Source organism: Chiroxiphia lanceolata, chromosome Z (assembly GCF_009829145.1).
Source record: "Chiroxiphia lanceolata isolate bChiLan1 chromosome Z, bChiLan1.pri, whole genome shotgun sequence".
Taxonomy (NCBI): domain Eukaryota; kingdom Metazoa; phylum Chordata; class Aves; order Passeriformes; family Pipridae; genus Chiroxiphia; species Chiroxiphia lanceolata.
The window spans coordinates 31363640-31382048 of record NC_045671.1 but is presented as its reverse complement, the minus strand read 5'-3'; the positions used below and the strand labels follow the sequence as shown (position 1 = coordinate 31382048).

The 18409-nt window shown below is 35.7% G+C and overlaps 1 protein-coding gene across 1 annotated transcript in view; it reads left to right on the top strand.

Moving 5' to 3' along the window:
* Positions 1-18409, top strand: part of NIPBL (NIPBL cohesin loading factor) — a 154124-nt gene that overhangs the window by 88801 nt on the left and 46914 nt on the right. The window contains 1 exon segment of the mRNA XM_032674687.1: positions 8211-9749. Coding sequence (XP_032530578.1) covers positions 8211-9749 — 1539 coding nt within the window.

Sequence of the window (18409 nt, the reverse complement as noted above, 5' to 3'; positions counted from 1 at the left end):
CTCTGAGTCTTCTAGCAAGGGTAAAAGGGAAGATAACCTTGAAAATTACATAAAACCCCAGAAAGTAACCCATCTTTTTTCAGATACTCTTTTTCAAATTGATTTATTTTTTTATTTTATTCAGAGTTGCTACATTTTAATTTGAGCTCTTTCATACATAGAATTGTGTGGTCACTGTTAGATTTTAGACTGCTTCAAAGTCACTTTTGTGTAATACTGCTGTTTTAAAAGATTAAGGAGTTCTGCTTTTACTTGTAAAAAGCACTGTTCTTTGGGATTTTTGAGAAGAATAATGAAATCATTAATCACTAACCATTTCATTGGGAGGCTAATATTTTTTTTAAACTTAAAACATTAGAAGAATTTTCTTAATGAGACAAACCAACTTGTATGTGTGTGTTTTTCCCTATATATTTTATCCCTGAGGATCCATTTTACCCACTTCTTTGGAATCTTACTGTGGATTCTTTAAATTAGGAAGAAGTGAAGCCGTAATAACTTTATTTCCAATAATGGGATCAGTTAGGGGGCATTTGGATGCCTGCTGTGGGCCCTTCTTTTTTTTGGTTCGTTCCAAGCCCATAGCAGCAGACACACACATCCCAAGAGTGTGAATCTGCCGGAGCAAAACTCTCAAAACTACAGTTATAGGTAAGTAACCTTTTTCTCTTACCTTTTAAGTTCTTATCCAGCTCCTCTCCCTTTCTCTCCATTACCCATCTCCCCCATAAAGTTCCCCAAAGAGGAAGTTAGTAGAAGAACACTGTTAAGTATGGTTTGTTTACATCTAATTTTATGTAGCCAAAAATTAATGAAATGACAGAATGTGTAATGATAACCAGTATATTAGCATTAATTTCCAAAAATATGTTATAGAGGGTTTATTTCCTTAAAAATGGAGCTAAAAGTTTAGCAATTGGTATAGTAATCTCGCAGATTACAGTCACTAATACTAGAAAATGAAACGAGAGAGTGTGACAGATTGTGTGTCTGTGTAGTAGGACATTAGGTATCATGTTTTGTATATGCAGGCTTTCATTGGGTCTGCATAGACATAATGGATGAAACTGATACCTCCTGTAGCTCTTCCAAGAAAAGCAGCTTTGCAGCCTCCAGTTCCTCTAGATAAGAGGTTTCATCTTTGTGTGTGTTCAGACATGTTTTAAGAAAAGTAAGGGGAAATTCCTCTTCTATTCAGAGGAATTGCAGTGAAATGTTGCAATGTTTCCATCTGTCTGGGAAAAGTTACTTCCTTTTATAGTTTTTATGAAGAATGAAAAACTAATTGAATGAAAAATACATTTGTTTAAAAAAAGGAGAGGCATGTGACAGCTCGGTTGGTTGGAGCATGGTGCTAATAATGCCAAGGTTGTGGGTTTTATCCCCATACGGGCCATTCACTCAAGAGTTGGACTTGATGATCCTTGTGGGTCCCTTTCAACTCAGAATATTCTGTGATTCTGTGATTGTAATAGCACTTTTATTTATGCTCATGTGTAACATGAAATCAAAATTCCCCCATTTATCCCAGACTGTGCTTTATGTAGGGTAATGCAGAAACCTGCTCTTGTAAGATGGTGTAGAAAATAACCAAAACGTAGCAGTTAGCAAGAATTCATCTTCTTCCCTCCCCCCCCAGTCTGTAGTGTAAACTAATACTGGAAAATTCAGTGTAACTTGCATGTTGTATATACGCTTGATTGTACCTGTTAGATGGATGACAGGATTTACCATATTACCCAGTTATGACTTATATTCTAGGACAGTAATTTCTCTATAGTGGATTTAAATCTTGATAAAGAAATGGCGTGTGTAATTAATAAACTTTATTAAGAATTTAATCCCAGCATTTCTGTAGTTCATATTCGCTAAATTTTCCCTGACACCAACCTAAGAGGACATAGACTTCTTTTCATTGTCATGCAATATAAATGTTACTGTATCTAGTCAATTGAAGATATTTTTAATATCTCGATTTTGTGCAAGGTATGATGTCAGAACAAAGTCAATATCTGGAATGGAGATTTCAAAGTCATTGCTTATTTCTGAAGTTTTCTGTTTATGCTAATGAATTAAAAACTAATTGGATATGGTAGTGTAAGTGATACTAAAATAAGTAGTTTTCATTGTCTGATATTAGTGTGTTGCATTTTTCTTGTGAAATTAGGTGCTGCACTCCCTGTTTCAAAGTAAGTGCACTTTAGCTTTTGCTCAGATATTTTGAGTTTACAGAACTATAATTCTGCACAAAGCAATCACATGGATAAAACCCAGCACTTATGTCAGAAGAATCTATCTCATAAGTAAATTAAAATAATATTGTTTGTAAAAGCAATATTAAATTCAGGGAGGTGAAGTTACAGCTTCCAATCTCTAAACAAGTGTAGATATTTGATTACAGTTTTCTACAGTTCAATTCTTGTTATTTCCTACTGTAATATTTCCTTTGTATTGCTATAGTTGACAGAGAATAATGGGTTACCAGACATCCTTAAGTAGAAAGATTAATAAAATCATATATCATTCTGATACAATGACAGTGTTATTGCTGTATTTAAGGAAACAAGCAAAACTTCAGAATCTTCATTTTGATGAAGTCTACTATACCCTAAGGCATGTTAGAGACCCCTGTAGCCTTTTTGTGTTTTGTCCTGAATGAGTTGACATCCTGCCTGATGGGCTTTCCTTTTTGTACAGTGAACAAAAGTCTTTTTAACAGATTGCTAAAAATTAGCAGCTGTTCCTGTTCAGATTCTCAGAAATCCATTCCTTTGAACTGCAGAAGCTAGAAGCCCTCTGGATTCTTCCTTAGAGATTTTTGGAATTAGGTTCAGTTCTGTAAGGCTTCCTATACCAGCTTCATGACTGTACTTTCTTGGTTTCTTCTGTAAGGGAGGAAACAGTGAGAATAAAATTTTTGACCTGTGTTTACTGAATCTCTCCTTCAAGGGGAGGAGCTTGTACTGTGGAAATCTCTTCTACTGATGGGAAGATTCTCTTTGGTTGTTCAATTCTTTTTTTTATTGGAATAGGACTTCGGGGGGAAGTCAGGTGAGAGCAAACTCTCATGGTTTTTGATCGTGTGTATTAGTGAAGGAGTAGAAAAGAATGGATATTTGCCCTCACTCCACTGAAAGATCATCCATCAGTACCACTGAAGTAATTTTAAACCTTCCTTGTGCACAGATTGTATTACTGTGGTCTACAGAGCACTGTTGGTTGGAGGGAGAGGGCACTTAACACAACTTCGAAGAGATCTGTGAAAAATAAGTAAGAAAAGAAAACAGTTGACAGTAAACAGAGCTTTATTATTTGAACATACAACTGAGTGTTGCCTATTGAGAATTTCTAATCTTGATTATTAGCTTAAATAAGATAAGCTTGTAATTGGGCCTCTGTCTGACTTGTCTCTGAGGTTGTTAAAAAGTAGATTTGACAACATACCGTAACCTCTTGGGACTGGTATATTTGGTTTAAATGTATTAATTACTTATTTAAATCATTAAATAAGTGGTATTTCAAATGAATTAAGGCATATCCCAGTAATCTCTGACGAGTGTTAAAGCTTTAAAAGTGTAAAACTCTTAATTGTTATGCTTTACGAAAAGTAAGTTTGTATTTTCAATTGCCATCAAAAGGGTTCATCCAGAATTCAGCCTTAGAGGATCAAACTTATTTGTGGCTGTGAAGAGGAGTATGTTCACATTTAACCATCCTGGATATGAAGTCTACAACTGAATCCCTTGCAAAGTCTAAATGGGGAAGCGATAATTTTTCTATTATATCTATTTTGAAGTCTATCAAACAGTATTAGTATAGTGAAGTGTTACTATTCTATTAAAATAAAGCTTAGCAACCATGCACATTATTATTTAACTTACATTTTCACAGATACTTACAAAAAGCCCATTTCAGTTTGCTAGGCCAAACAGTTCTAGAAGTTTTTAGGCTATCATCCAATTATACTCAGTTGTTGAAAGGGTTTAATCTGGGGCTTAAGGCAGTCGTCAGGTTTACAGGAAAGCAGTAACATAGGAGACTTCATCACTAATGGTGTTGTGGCTGCTGCTTTGGTAAGATGCCAGGTTGAATAAAAGAACAGAGGTATTTCTTTAATACAGCTCCCCTCATCCAACTACTGCTTCTACCACTTCCTCGGCTTCCAAGCATATCTGTTTTCAGGATGGATGTTCTTCAAATCGTGATTGACTCATAATTTCAGGAGAAAGGTATCTCAGGGTATCTGTGGCTATTCCTGTGCAATGCTTTTTTGCACAAAAGTTCCACAGTATTTAATTAAATTCTAAATCTGAAAGTATTCACAATTTTAATATGCAGATATTTCCAAAGATGAAGGCCACAATTGTCTCCAGGAATACTGTTTCTAAGAGGAGAGGTAGGAGACAACCATTTGGAAATCCAGCTAATTTTTTTTATCCATGTCAAGCTTGTGGTTCCTGTAATGTTTTGTTTCTTGTACCACAGTGAATCATTCAATTTGATAGAACATCTGTACTACTTTTTAGTTTAAACTAGCTTATGAGTTTCAAGGTACTACCTTTTGGTGAGCATGTTTCAGTGTACAGAGAAAATCCTTGTGAATTTGTCAAGTCAAAAGGATGTATATATAGATTAACTGGGATCAGACTATGCTCTGAACTGTCATAAATTTGTTAAAGGAATTGGACAAAATGTTTTTGAGTGTATCTACATCCTCAGAGAGAGATGGAGGAGTGAAAATGGTTTTGAAAAGAATCTGAAAAAAACAAACTTGCATACCTGATCTCTAGTATGGTCAGAAAACTCTTCTGTGGCTTACTACATATTCTTTTTATCACGAAAAGTGTTACAAAGACCAAAGCAAAAAGATCCTGATCACACTTCATTGGTCTCAAGAGCTTGTGAGCTTACATGTCTGGAACTGTGGCAAGCTTTGTATCTATATCTGTAAGATTAGAAAGAAAGACATTACTCTGGTATTTTGGCAAAGTCCTAGATTCCCATCATAAAAAGAAATTCTACAGTCTATGGAATGAAGTAGATGAAGCTTGGACACTGATGCCTTGAAAGATATAGAGTATATTTCAGTGGATATTGTAGAAGTTCCAAAGGTCATCTGTTCCCCTTGGGTCTCGTGACTTAACAAAGTAGATGTATGCAAACTTGCATATATTTGACTGTAAAAGAGAGGATATGAAGACATCTGTTTTCAGAGGTTAATTACTCTCTCCTCACCTCTCTGATTCTTACTCTCATATAGTTGCAAGTGAGTTCAAGATTTTATAAAGCCCTTGAAGCCCAGTGGTATATTTCAGCTTTCAAATTTCTGCAGCTATCATGGCAACTTAAAAAGTTTTTATGCTCATTCAATGGAGTTTTTTCATTATGTTTGATGAAGATAGTGTTACTATGTATTCATCCTACCTTTTGTGCCTTAGTTCAACCTGATATTTTCATATACTTGGGACAGCTTTTTTGTCCTGGATCCAAAATTCTCATAGAGGCAAAGCAGTAATGATCAAGTCTAGTTTTGAGGCTCACCTTCAAGATGCACTGGGAATAAGAAGAAATCTGAGTGATCTGTAACTGTCTGCAGTCACCTTACCATCTAGGAAAATAAGGCTTTGAAGGTGTCCCTTTCTTCTCAGATAAGACGTCAAGTTACTAAAAGTCCAGTATTCTGTTGTCAAGAGAAATGAAGAAGGTGCATCAGAAGAGCCATGTAGTTAGAGGGAATATGTATGCCAAGTTGTGATGTGATCATCTACTTGTGTGTTCTAACAATTTGACATTTTGGATGATGAAGAACAACGGCATGTTGAGCCTGGTCACTTACAGAAGTCCAAGCAAGAAAATTGGTCCTACTTGAATTGTTTTGGTTGTTTAATCTTGGAGCCTTCAGCATGAGGGCTCTGAAAGGTGAGTTTTGGTTGATCCAGCCATGGCTGTTTAAAGCATCACTGCTTGTGGCCATCTGCTCCTGTAGTAGGCATAAGAGAGGGAAGCATTTTCTTGCTCTTAACTGACTCATTCGGCCTAGTAGGTTAATGCAAACCACCTCCACTAGTGCCTTAAGGTGATGCATTGGACAATAAAAAGCACTTAGAAATATGAATGTGTATTCCCTTCTGCTACAGGTGATAACCTCAGTTAAAGGAATGGGACAGATAATGAATAACAGTAATGTCTTAAAGGCTTCTGTTAGATCCACCATCAGAGCTTTACAGGACTTTTTCAGTGTGGCTGGCATTTCTGGACAATAACAAAGCTGACCAACCTTCTCCTAAGAACACAAGTTTCTCAATTTATGTTTCAAAATTTAAAGAGTTTTAATTGAGAAATAAGGTAATGATGCGTGTGGATGTATGTATATTTGTTTTAATCAATAGTGTAGGGAATAAATCTGTGTAACTCCCCATATGAATCCAGCAGTTCCTGTAGTACAGAAGAAGGAAGAATCTCCATGCTAAAAAGCTGCACCTTTGATTTGCCAAATTTATTTTGCTTCACGTGTCTCTCATAAAGTGGGCAGTCATTCCTACAGATTTTGTTTGAACTATGCAAAGTCCTTTCTTTGCAGTTGACCAATTTCTGCATGGAGTTTACTGTATTTGTCTTTACTGTCTTCCAGCCATCAAATCTTGTAGTAAATTTTGAGATTCTAGGAGGTTAGAGGTATCCAAATAGATTTGAGGATGAAAAATATGGTGAAAAAAGCCTATTCATGTCACTGAAATTGACCATGTTACTACTTCTTATTATGTCCTAATTTTAATTTTGGAGATGATCCTTCAAAGTTTCAATTATTCTAAGTAAGAATCTTCTAAAAATTTAGAAGAAATTAGAAGTCATATGTTATAATTCTGGTTTACAATTCCAGAGGAGTATTTGTTTTTTTCATTGGCATTTATTTCCCTATTTCTTTGTTGCATCCTCCTTGCCGCTCATTTTCCTACTCTGAAAAAGAAAACTGTTTTGTTGCATCTGGTGATAAGGCACCACAAATCTAGGCACAAAATATGTTATTTTTCTTACATTGTACTTGTGGTCTAGGCATTTTGACAATAGATCTATGTTTAATGATTCCTTAGCCTTGAAATAATATTCCCTGATTACAGGGAAAGTAATTTTTTTGGACAAATTACACAGTGATAGTTGATAAATGAAAATATAAGCCTTTGTGCAGGTAGGGCTTTTAGTTTTCATGGCAGAAATTAATTTTAGTTTAGAGTTCCATGTTGGTTGAGTAGAGTATACTCTTTTGGATACTTCCATGTGCTTCTCCTTTCTATTAATATGACTTCTACCAAATTACAGCGTGTATGGTTGGCTCACTTTATTTTTCTGTATTCTACTCCTAATGATTTTTTAGTGTAAGCTGAAAGGCTTATTGCAGAGTCAGGCTTTTGACAGAAAATTATCACTGAACTTTTTATTTCATCTATGAAAAGCATTATGATTGCAAAGAGAAAACACTCAACTTTTTAGGTGTATAGTGGCCCCCCACCATATTTGTATGTGTTCAGGTATAGACTCCAACCCTTGATGTACTGCTTTGCTTCAGGGAGAAGCATGGAGTGGTGGAGTTACTTTATCAGTTTTGTTCGTTGTTTGTGTGAACCCTGGCTAAAATATGTGTGAAGTCCGACTGATGCACTGAACAAAGGAAGAAAGGCCTCTGTCTTAATCGTTGCAGATCCTTGCTTAGTACATATATGATGAAGAAGGTTGAATCTGCAGAAGATAAATAGTAGTATTCCTGAAAAAGTAGTTGTAGAGGTGCATGTTAACTTTGTCTTTTCAAAATTCTGCTTCAGTGTAATTGAGTAGTTTGGGGGGGGTTAAAATGTTTTGTTTTGTTTTGTGTTATTTTGGGGTTTTTTTGGTCTTTATGTATTGCAGCTGCTTTATTAGGTGGTTCTCTTGGGAATTACACAGGGTCTTTGATTTTATATGTTTTGAGGGTAGGTCTTTTGAATGATTAATTGGCATCTGTGGTAGACCGAAAATGAATGATAGTCTGAATATATTAAAAAGTATTAGCTAGAGGAGACCCATTCTTGCTTACAAATTCAGTGGATTTTGGTGTGTGTGCATATACATACTGAGGAGGATTCATTGGTGGGAGTGGAGGGGAATGGACATTCTTGCTTGGACATTTATCAGTCTTTACATGTAATATGTGATTTTTTTCTCTTTTTAACTTGCAGATAAGCCTCTGAAGAAGCGAAAACAAGAAAACAAACCGCCAGAGGCTGGAGGTGCTACTGGAGGAAATAGAGCAGCTTCTCAGGAGACAGGTTCTGCAGGAAATGGGGCAAGGCCTGCCTTGATGGTTAGTATTGATCTACAGCAAGCAGGAAGAGCAGACTCTCAGGCAACAGTAACTCAGGATTTGGACACCATCAAAAAACCTGAAGAAATTAAGCAGTATAATGATGGGTTTGTGTCTGTTCCCCAAGAAGACCCCGTTGGAGTTCTTAAATTTAAACCTGAAAACCATCCAGAAATTTTTAGGAAAAAGTCAGATTTTGAAGGTCAAAAGACAGATGTCCAGCAAAATGAAAACAGACAAATGGAATTTCAGCAAAATGAGAGCAGACGGTTGGAAAGTAAACTCAACGAGAGCAAACAGTTAGAAGTGAAACATGAAAGCAAGCATGAAAGCAGACAAATGGAAGTGAAACAAAATGAGAACAGACAGACAGAATCAAAACAAAATGAGAGCAGACAAATGGAGATGAAACAAAATGAGGGAAAACAAAATAACGGCAAACAGGAGATTCGGCAGAGGCCAGAGACACCAAAACAGAAGAGTGAAGGCAGACCTGAAACACCTAAACAGAAGAGTGAAGGGAGGCCTGAAACGCCAAAACACAGACATGATAATAGAAGGGACTCCAGTAAACCATTGTCAGACAAGAAAATTGAAATATCTAGGCACAAACTAGATATGAAATCTGATCCTTCAAGGCTAAAACCTGAAAGTAGATCTGATCCAACAAAACAAAGGCCTGATGGGCGTTCAGTTTCTGATGCACCAAGGCGTGACCATGACAGCCTTAAACAAAGATCTGAGGACAGGGGGGACTCAGAGAAATACAGAGGAGATCCATCCAAGATTAGAAGGCCTGAATATTTGAGATCCTCAAACAAAAATGAACATGATTCTAAGCATGGTATTAAATCTGATGGTTCAAAACCTGAGAAATTTGAAAGGAAGTATAGGCATGAGTCTGGTGAGTCAAGGGAAAGGTTTTCTTCTGGGGATCAGAAATCAAGACCTGACAGCCCTCGTATTAAACAAGAAGGTAAAGGAGATTCTAGTAAATCAAGACCTGATAAACCTGGTTTTAAGTCACCCAACAGCAAGGATGAACGAAGGACAGATGGTAATAAGAGTAAAGTAGATAGTAATAAAGCACATGGTGACAATAAAGCAGAGTTTCCCAGTTATTTGTTGGGGGGAAGATCCGGCGCATTGAAACATTTTGTCATTCCAAAAATCAAGCGTGATAAAGATGGCAATGTTACTCAGGAGTCAAGGAAAACTGAATTTAGAGGTGAACAGAAGGACAAAGTAGAGAAGATTGGGCTAGTTGAAGATCTAAATAAAGGAGCTAAACCTGTAGTTGTCCTTCAAAAGCTTTCTTTGGATGATGTGCAGAAATTTATTAAGGACAGAGAAGATAAATCAAGGGGCTCTTGTTTTAAACCTAACAAGAACAAGTCATCCAAATCTAATAAAGGTAAGAATTTTTTAATATTAATTGCATTATATCTTTTTCACTTGTGTTCTTGTGTATTTTCTACTTTTATTGCTAGAAATTAGATGCAAACGTTTCATAGTTAGTTTATATGCTTGCTTATGTGGTGATTTTGGGGAATAAAGTGAAACTAATCTAAGGACTTGTCATTATTGGAAGTCTTGCTACACATGTAGCTGAAATGATTTATTTACTTCAGTGCAAGTTCCTAATGTGGCAACACTTAAATGATCTTAAGCTGTATTTCAGCTGCATTAGTTTAACCTGGTAATGTATCCAGTGAAATGTAACTGCTGCATGTACAATTTTAACTGATTTAAGTGTGTCTGTATGAGGAACTGGCACTGCTCTAACTAAACAGTGTAGCTGGAGTGGTGGGAAATACTGTGTTTGCAAGCCCTAAGGTTCTTTCATATTTTTGATTTGAAGTGAAATGGGTTTTTCCAAGGCATGTTTTGACATGATGCCATATATTTGCAAAGTCCCATCTGCCTCTTCTCTATAAATACTGTAAATACAAATTCACTGAGGAGTTTCTATACTTGGGACCATTGAGAGTAAGCTTACAAAAACATTCTGTCTGTAAGAGAATTCAGGCATCGTTGTCTCTAGGATCCATTATACTCAGAAAGAAGAAAACCAAACAATTGGCTGACATTTTCAAATTAATAATATGGACAGGAAATAATTCAGAGTAGTTTGTAGGTTTGATATTTGGCTGATTGTCTCTACTGCAGATTTAACACTTTTTAAAATAAGATTATTTTTCTTCTTGGTGCTTTAATTTTGGCTTCTTTGGTTTCAGACTGAAGTAGATCACTTCACATTGTGAAATAAATGTTGCTAACTGGTCAGGTTTCCTTTTCTTAAATGTTTAACATTTAAAGAATTTAGATTTCTTATATAGTTATTTTTGTAGAGTTGTCATGTCTCAAAATAGACAAATCAAATACTAGATGAGAAATTTACAGCTGTATGCAGGATGATTTATTAAAACATTAATGACAGATTAAAACATTTTCTTACATAGCTGATCTGGTAAGAAATTATGTAGAAATCATCTTTGTGAATCTATAACTATTTCATGTGCACCTATACAAGGGTGTTGTCTGTATAATGCATTTATTGTGCTATGCCTGTGTTCTATCTACTAATCTGTTTATATTAACTCTTAAAGACTTAATAATAATTCATTACATGTATTGCTTATTTGTAAAATATTAGCCTCCTTGTTAGGGATTTCTCTTTATCCTGGAAATATCAATATTGTCCCTGTCCCTTTTTGAGGTTCAAAACAGGCAAAATTTTCATTTCTAGTAATAGGGATCTGGAGTTGGTCATAAAATTATGACATCTTTGTTGTCAGTTTAATCAGAAGATTCCAGATGAAACCTTTTTGTGTTCTTTATAGAGAATGCTAAAAACTTTCCGATGGAACTCAGCTCTAGTCTCAGTAGGATAGATTTTGAATTCACACAATTCTATGTGCAGAAAATCAGTTGTTTTCTGAAATGTTTCTGAATTACTTTTTTTTTGTAGTCTGTATTATATGTAGTTATATATGTAGAATGTTTTAGTAATGTGTAAAGGTTTTAATGACTTTTGGTGTAATTCTAGTAGCTATCACACGTGACCAATGCATTAATTATAAAGTCAAGTTTATAACTTCTCTGCAATGTTTTTCTGCATTTTTTTCCTTTCTGAAGTCATCTATTTCTTGCATAGTGTCAAATAACTTGGGACATATTTTCCAGGGGAAAAGTTGTTTGAATCTGATATGAGTCTTTTTGCTGTTGTATTCAGAATAAGGTTCTTGCAATGATACTAGAAATAAGTTTCATGGAAAGGATAACATTGTAACTGTTTTTATCTTAAAAATCACCTATTGAGTGTTCAGCGGGCAGATTTTGGAGAAAGTGTCTTTGAACTTCACATTTTTCATGTGTATATTCAGTTTTGTATTTTAACTTCCTGGTAACTCACTTTCTAGGATACGCTATGCTAAATAACCAGGTGAACTCCAGTCTTTGAAAAGGTACATAGTTTATAAAGGTATCTCTTCATAAGCCAAAGTCTGTTTGTCAACAGCTGACTGTTACAGAAATATTAATGCCATTGCCAAAATGCCCTTACCTCAATTGAGAGAAATAGTGTTCACAGTTCTGGTCAGTGCCATTTTTAGTTATAAACTTTTTAATACACTAGAAACTGTAATTTTCATAAACCTTCTTTTAGTTCATCCTGTATTACTAGATTGTAGCAATTCTTTTCTAGTATTGCCTTTTAGCATCATTATTCCACTTCTCACATGCCTCTTATTCCATGTAGCTTAGTATATTTTACTTTATCTTATTTCACTTCCTTTGTGTTTCTTGTCCTTTCTTTTTTGCTTTCTCATCCATCCCTTCCCCAAGAAAATGTCTTCTCATGACTTCGTCATTGGTGTGATTTATCTGAAATCTAGTTTAAAATAGGATTGTTCAGCTAGTTCAAAACACCATTTAGACAGTCATTCTGTCTTAAGGGACTAATTCTCATTCATTAAAAAACTCAGTAAAATTGACTTGTTTTAAGCTACAACTGATTCTTTGCAAACTATACAACTTTTTGCATGGTTTCAGTAAATTTTAGATTTGAAAATTATACCATTATTTGTACATGTGGATAAGCCTTTCATTGTACTTCAAAAAGACAAAGTAGTATTCTCACCGAATGTTATAGAGATGTTTGAAATTTTGTCAAGTTACAAATGAGAGGGATAGCCATAATGTGTGACTGTTAATATCGAATCAACCCAACAGTCCTTTTTGTCATTTAAAAGGAAGAAGTTACCTTTTTCTCTCTTTTTCTCCTGATTTTTGATCTTTTTCTGAAAGATTCACGCTATACATCGGAGGAAAGTTACAGAATTTTTTTTCGTAGTATTTTGCTAAGGGGTCTTATGGTGAAGTCTTTGTGGCCTGTTTTGTCCAGGTCAGAATGAACATTTTTTCGTCTGATTTTAACATCTGTGAATGCCTTTTATCTTAGTTTTAATGCAAATGTGTGTTGTTGTGGGATCCATGAAACTTTTCCCTTCAAGTTTGTGCCTGCAATGAGGAGGTCATGTTTGCTATCCTTTCTTTTCAGAGCTTCAGCGAATACCTTCTCTGCTGCTTTTTAGAGCTATGCTGATCAGCTGTGTTGGGATGGGAGCTGGTAACAGTTTCACGGTTACTGCATTCTGAACAAGACAAATTTTCCTTTGTTAAAGTATGAAACACATGAGTAGTGAGAGAAACTGTAACTGTCTGTGTAAGGAGATGTCTGACTAGGTTTATAATATGTTTGAAGGATTGTCTTTCCAAAAGAAGCACCTTTTGAGTCTTCCAATATCACCTAAAAGAGTTCAGCTTTTTAAGAAAAAAAAAGAAATTCTGGTCTGAATGCTACTCCTCCATTGTGTAGATTGTTATGGGATTTCATTAGCTGTACAACACAGAACTGAAAATGTAGGATTTTGTTGCTCACTGCAAGTCTTCCTAAATATACTATGTTCTCTGCTGCTCTGATCTGAAATTTGAGTGAAGATTTGCCATTACTTCAAAGGTGCTCTTCATACATACTCTTTACAGGATCAGCTAAAAATTTTACTGATTAATCATCTTCATGTCATTAAAACAACGCCTATGGATTTTTTCTGTGTTCTGTGCTTATGTGGTTTGTTGGTTTGTTTGGTTGGTTTTAATTCCAAGTAACTTTTTCAGAACCTATAGTAACTATAATTTAGCATTTGTATAATATGATGGTCCATCTTTGAGTTCTAGCTGGAAATACTCTTACTTGTAAAACAGAGCAATCAATTAGGTCATTTTCTTCTAGTAGTAGCTACAAGAAAGGGCATCTTTCAGGATAAAAAGCTGTATACAGATTGTGTGGGCTTGTTTGAGTGAACTTGGATGCCTCTCATGGATTTATAGTTAGCACAGCAGAACTACTTAAAAATACTTTATGGTACAGATGAAAACTGTGGGCAGAAAGGGAGTATCAGTTTTAAATATTTTTTAAATCCTTCATGTGTAGGATTTCTATAGGGACAAAATTGGCTTATGGATGTTAACACACTGAATTTTAGGGTTCACTCAAATTCATTTCCAAAATAACAATTTCTTAATGCTGAAACAGAGACACTGAAATCAATGGGACTGCAAGGAAGTAACTGGAGTAAAAACGTATTTCCATTGGGAAGGAGAAGACTGGAACTCAGTTTGTTTACCACAAGTTATGCTTTTGCAAAAATTAGAATTGTGAAAATACACAATTCCATGAATCTGAATTTGAAATCACTCTTTTGTTCCTGGTAACAGCTGTATTTGCATATGTCAAGAGTAATACCTGCTAACTGTCTTGCATGTGCATGCACCACTATGTGGATCAAGCAGGCAATAACTTTCTCCGAAACAGCAGGATGTTTATGATTCTTCTCAGCTCAAATCTTTAAACCTTCTTCAAATTCAAATTTAGTTGTAATTGTAGAGAAGCAACTATGACTTCCATAAGAATTCTACAGTCTTCCTGTTTTTTCTCTTTTCTGAGGTATTAGGGACTACCTCCTCTTGTCTTAACTAGACTGGAAGAGGAACTGACTGACCTGTGTGCCATTAGAAGTATTTCAAGATATGTTGGGTCTGCAAAGGATCCATTTTAATATACTGTTTGTTCATTTAGCCCTGATTGTTTGTTTTCCCTTTCTGGAATAAAAGGTTCGTGGTTTGAAAAGTATTCCAGGCATTGTTTAGTTAAAAGCCAACACTAAACTATATATAACTTACTTAGGAAGATCTCATTTCTCTAGCATGCTTTGCACAAAAATGGTTTCTTCCTACGTGCAGGGAATATTAAGGTATGGTGTGTCCATCCCATCCCAGAAAGTAGCTGGGATTTGTATGGGCATTGTACATACCCTCTGGAGCATTCATTTTTGGTGCTAGTGTTTCAGAAGTGGATGTTGCATAAACTGGTATTGGTACACAGCAGGAATTCAGCTATTGCACACTGGAGCAATTTCTTGTGTTGGTCTGTTACCGGTAATATAGGTGACATTTTCAACACAGGGCTTTGCGTGGTGGCTGCTTTCCTAATTTTTTCCTACTTTAGACTTTGTCACTAAGGTAAATAATTTGATTCTTACCCTACAGTTATTATTAAGTTTTCTCTGGATAGTAAGAATGAACTTTGAATATGTCACATCAAGTTCTTAGCGGCAACAATAAACCTGACCAAATCCACTAATTTCATTGTACTTTCATTCATCTGAAATGCAATTCCAGATGTTTGCAGATTTAGGAGTGCTTTGTCTGTTTGAGATTTAGGAGTGCATTGTTTAATTAGTTCATTTTTGAAAAATTACTTTGGCACACATAAAGGATACACATTTATTACCTAATTTGTCAGAACAATTTCTTGAAAGTCTGAAACTGCCTTTGGTTTATAGATGTGTATTCTTATTTGAGTTCCTCTTGTTTCTGGGAATTGATAAGGCTATTTTGCATAAATAATTTTTGCAACAGTGCATTGCAATATGTAAAAATGTGGGCCAGCAATTTATCTGATGTCAATTACAATATCCAACACAGACGTGTTCATGTTTCTAAGGACCTAAATGTGATTGTTAATCTTGGCTTATGTGCAGGGATATGTGCTTGAAATTTTTGGCTTGAATTTTCTTCTGAACAAAGGGTAAATTTGACCAAAAACAAATAGAGGAGAACCTAACATTTGCTTCTAGTAAATTACCTTTTCTGTTGCTCTGTGACAGCTGTTTTAGGTGACAGTTTTCGTGTAAGAAAATTTAACCTGTTTACTTGAAATTTGGAGGTTATTTTTGCTCCATGGGAACATTACCAACAAACAGAAAAGAAGAGGGTGAAATGTTTTTTTTCCTTCAAATTAGTGAACTGTTGTTTGTGTTGAATAACTTTTCCTTAAATATATGTACTGTTTCATTAACTTCTGACAAATTTTGCTGTTAGTATTTTACAGTTAAAGCTAAGACCAGCAATCTTTTATTGTTGTTGCTTATGTAATTCAGTTGCCTTGAAGAAGCAAAACAAGTAGCTTCATGTGATATTTTCAATGATAGGGGCTGAGAATGTTTCCATGATATTGTGAGGACAAAATAGGTCTTCTTGATGTGCCTATAACTCACAGGTGAGAGGTAAATAATTGGATTTGCTTGCTTATTCCCCGCAAAGGTCTTAGTTGTATTATATTCCTTATACAGAATTTTTTCTTTTATGAGAAGAAAAAATCTGAGAAGCAACCTGATTTTATTTAATCAAGGTCTCTTCTTAGGCTCAGTTTTCTTTTGGCTACGTTTTTAAATTGATTTGAATACATGGGTGGGAAAATACTTCAGTCATAAATTTCAGATCTTAACCATTAGTCATCATGGAGTCATAGAATGGTTTGGGTTGGAAAGGACCCTAAAGATCATATTGTTCCAACCCCCTTCCAGGGATAAGGACACCTTCCATGAGATGAGGTTGCTCAGGGCCCCATCCTGTCAGGCCTTGAACACTTTCAGGAATGGGGCAGCCACAACTTTTCTGGGCAACTTGTTCCAGTGCCTCACCACTGTCACAGTAAAGAACTTCATCCTAACATCTAACCTAAATCTCTTACTTTGTTTTAAAACAATTACCCCTTGTCCTATCACTATCTGCCCATGTAAAGTGTCATCCTCCCTCTTTTTTTTTAATAATCTCCCTTCAAGTACTAGGAAGAGTTTTAATAGAAGAATACTAACAGAAAATTGCATGCTGTGTTTTGTAACTGTACAGAGCTCCCCAACTTAATACAATAAATTGAGTTGGCCTAAATTTCAGTGCATATGTTCAAATACAATGACAGTAAAACCCAAAAGCAACCCCCTGACATTGATTCATAAAAGTAAGTTTGTGCAGTGTAGCCTTTACTTTAATTGCCAATCTTGCTCCTTTTTTTCTAAGTACTGCTTTATTTTTCATGAAGTATCTTGCAAAAGTAGACTGCTTTAGCCTCCTTTTGTTGATTTCTATAGTGAATAGCAATAAGGAATAAATAATTTGTGGCTATAGTTGCTACAGCAATCAAATAGGTTGAGGACATCATTGATGCCAGTATAAATGAGAGTTCTCTTGGCATGTTGGGAGAGTGTGTGTTTGGTATATTCCCTGCTTTCTGCCTGGATTTTTCAGGGCTCTCTTTGGAAATCTTTTCCCTTCTTCAAATGTTTTTTTTTTTTTCTGAGAGTATTTTGTACTATTGTAAAATTCTTTTCGAACCAGCACTGCTTAGCTGTGGTTAACGATGATCTCTTTTGTATCACACGAATTATTCTGTTGCTGTGTCCAGATTCTTCTCTGACTAGCCTGTCAGGGTCCCATTCTAGGCCAGAGCTAAGAACTGGAGTAAAAGCAAGGAGTCAAACCCTCTTTTTTTGTTTGAGGCTGGAAGCCTTTCCTTTGTGCAAGTATTGGGGCAGATGAGGAAAAATTATGTTGGAAGAGATATGTTCAAGCAGGTTCTGTGGAATGTGGGACATACTTCTTCCTAACAGTATTTTTCTCCATCCTACTAAATTGGTTGCAGCAGAGAATCCTGTGGGTGCAGCCCCTAGGGTGGTGGTGAGGGCATCTGTCTCCCACCCCTTTTCTGGCATGAGTGTGTGTGAGGTGAGCTCAGGAGTTATCCTGTTATGGATGTAGTCAAAAAGTGAGGGTAAGGCACTCAATAGAGGGTTATATCCTGTTTATAGGGTATAGCTGTATACCCTTCCATGAGGCATACAGTGAAGGGGAGAAGAAAAAGGAAAGCCACTGGAGTAAATGTACTACTCAGTTTATTTTCACCAGTACTCATTTGATAATGTATTTTTCAGCTGATGATATGATACTAAGATAAAAGAGGAACTCTTGTTTTATGAGCAGATGTACTTTCCTCATAATGTAAATTCCCCTGAGAAAATGATTGAGATTTCCCTGTGTTTCTCTTCTATTCTTGAAACTGTTCAGGGCATAAAATTACTTGGGGAGTGTGAAGCTGATGGGCAGGGGACTCTGATCACCAAGGACTCAATATGCCATATAAAGAACATACTGGAGCATTTGAAGAGAGAACCTGGTGAAAAGGATATAATTAAATTTGTACCCTTGAGAAAGAACCAAAAATTTTCAGCTTTAACCAGCAAGTTATTCTTCAGTCATGTGGCCTTTTACATTTCAGTGCCTGACTGCTGTATTGTAACAGTACTTTAGCTATTTTGGAAAGGTGTTTATTTTCCAAACAGCTTTATAGCATAGGCAAGTACTTCCATTTGGCCTTTTTCTTTTAATTCCTTATCTAAAATACAACCTTATCTGCATGAGTATTTGCAGTAGCTTTAAACTGTGAGTCTGTGCTGTTGTAGTTACTATGACACGGCTATCCAACAAGAAGGCAGCCCTCTTATTATGGAGTAAGAGTGTGTTTTATTTTGTGTAGCACAGACTTTGAAGATTGTTTGAGCTAACCCAGAAAGAAACTGCTTTCTTTCCTTAGTATATGCCTGACATAGGAGGAAAGTTAGACTTTAAGCATTTATTATGTAAGGGAGGAATATCTTTTATCAAATGCTCAGAGAG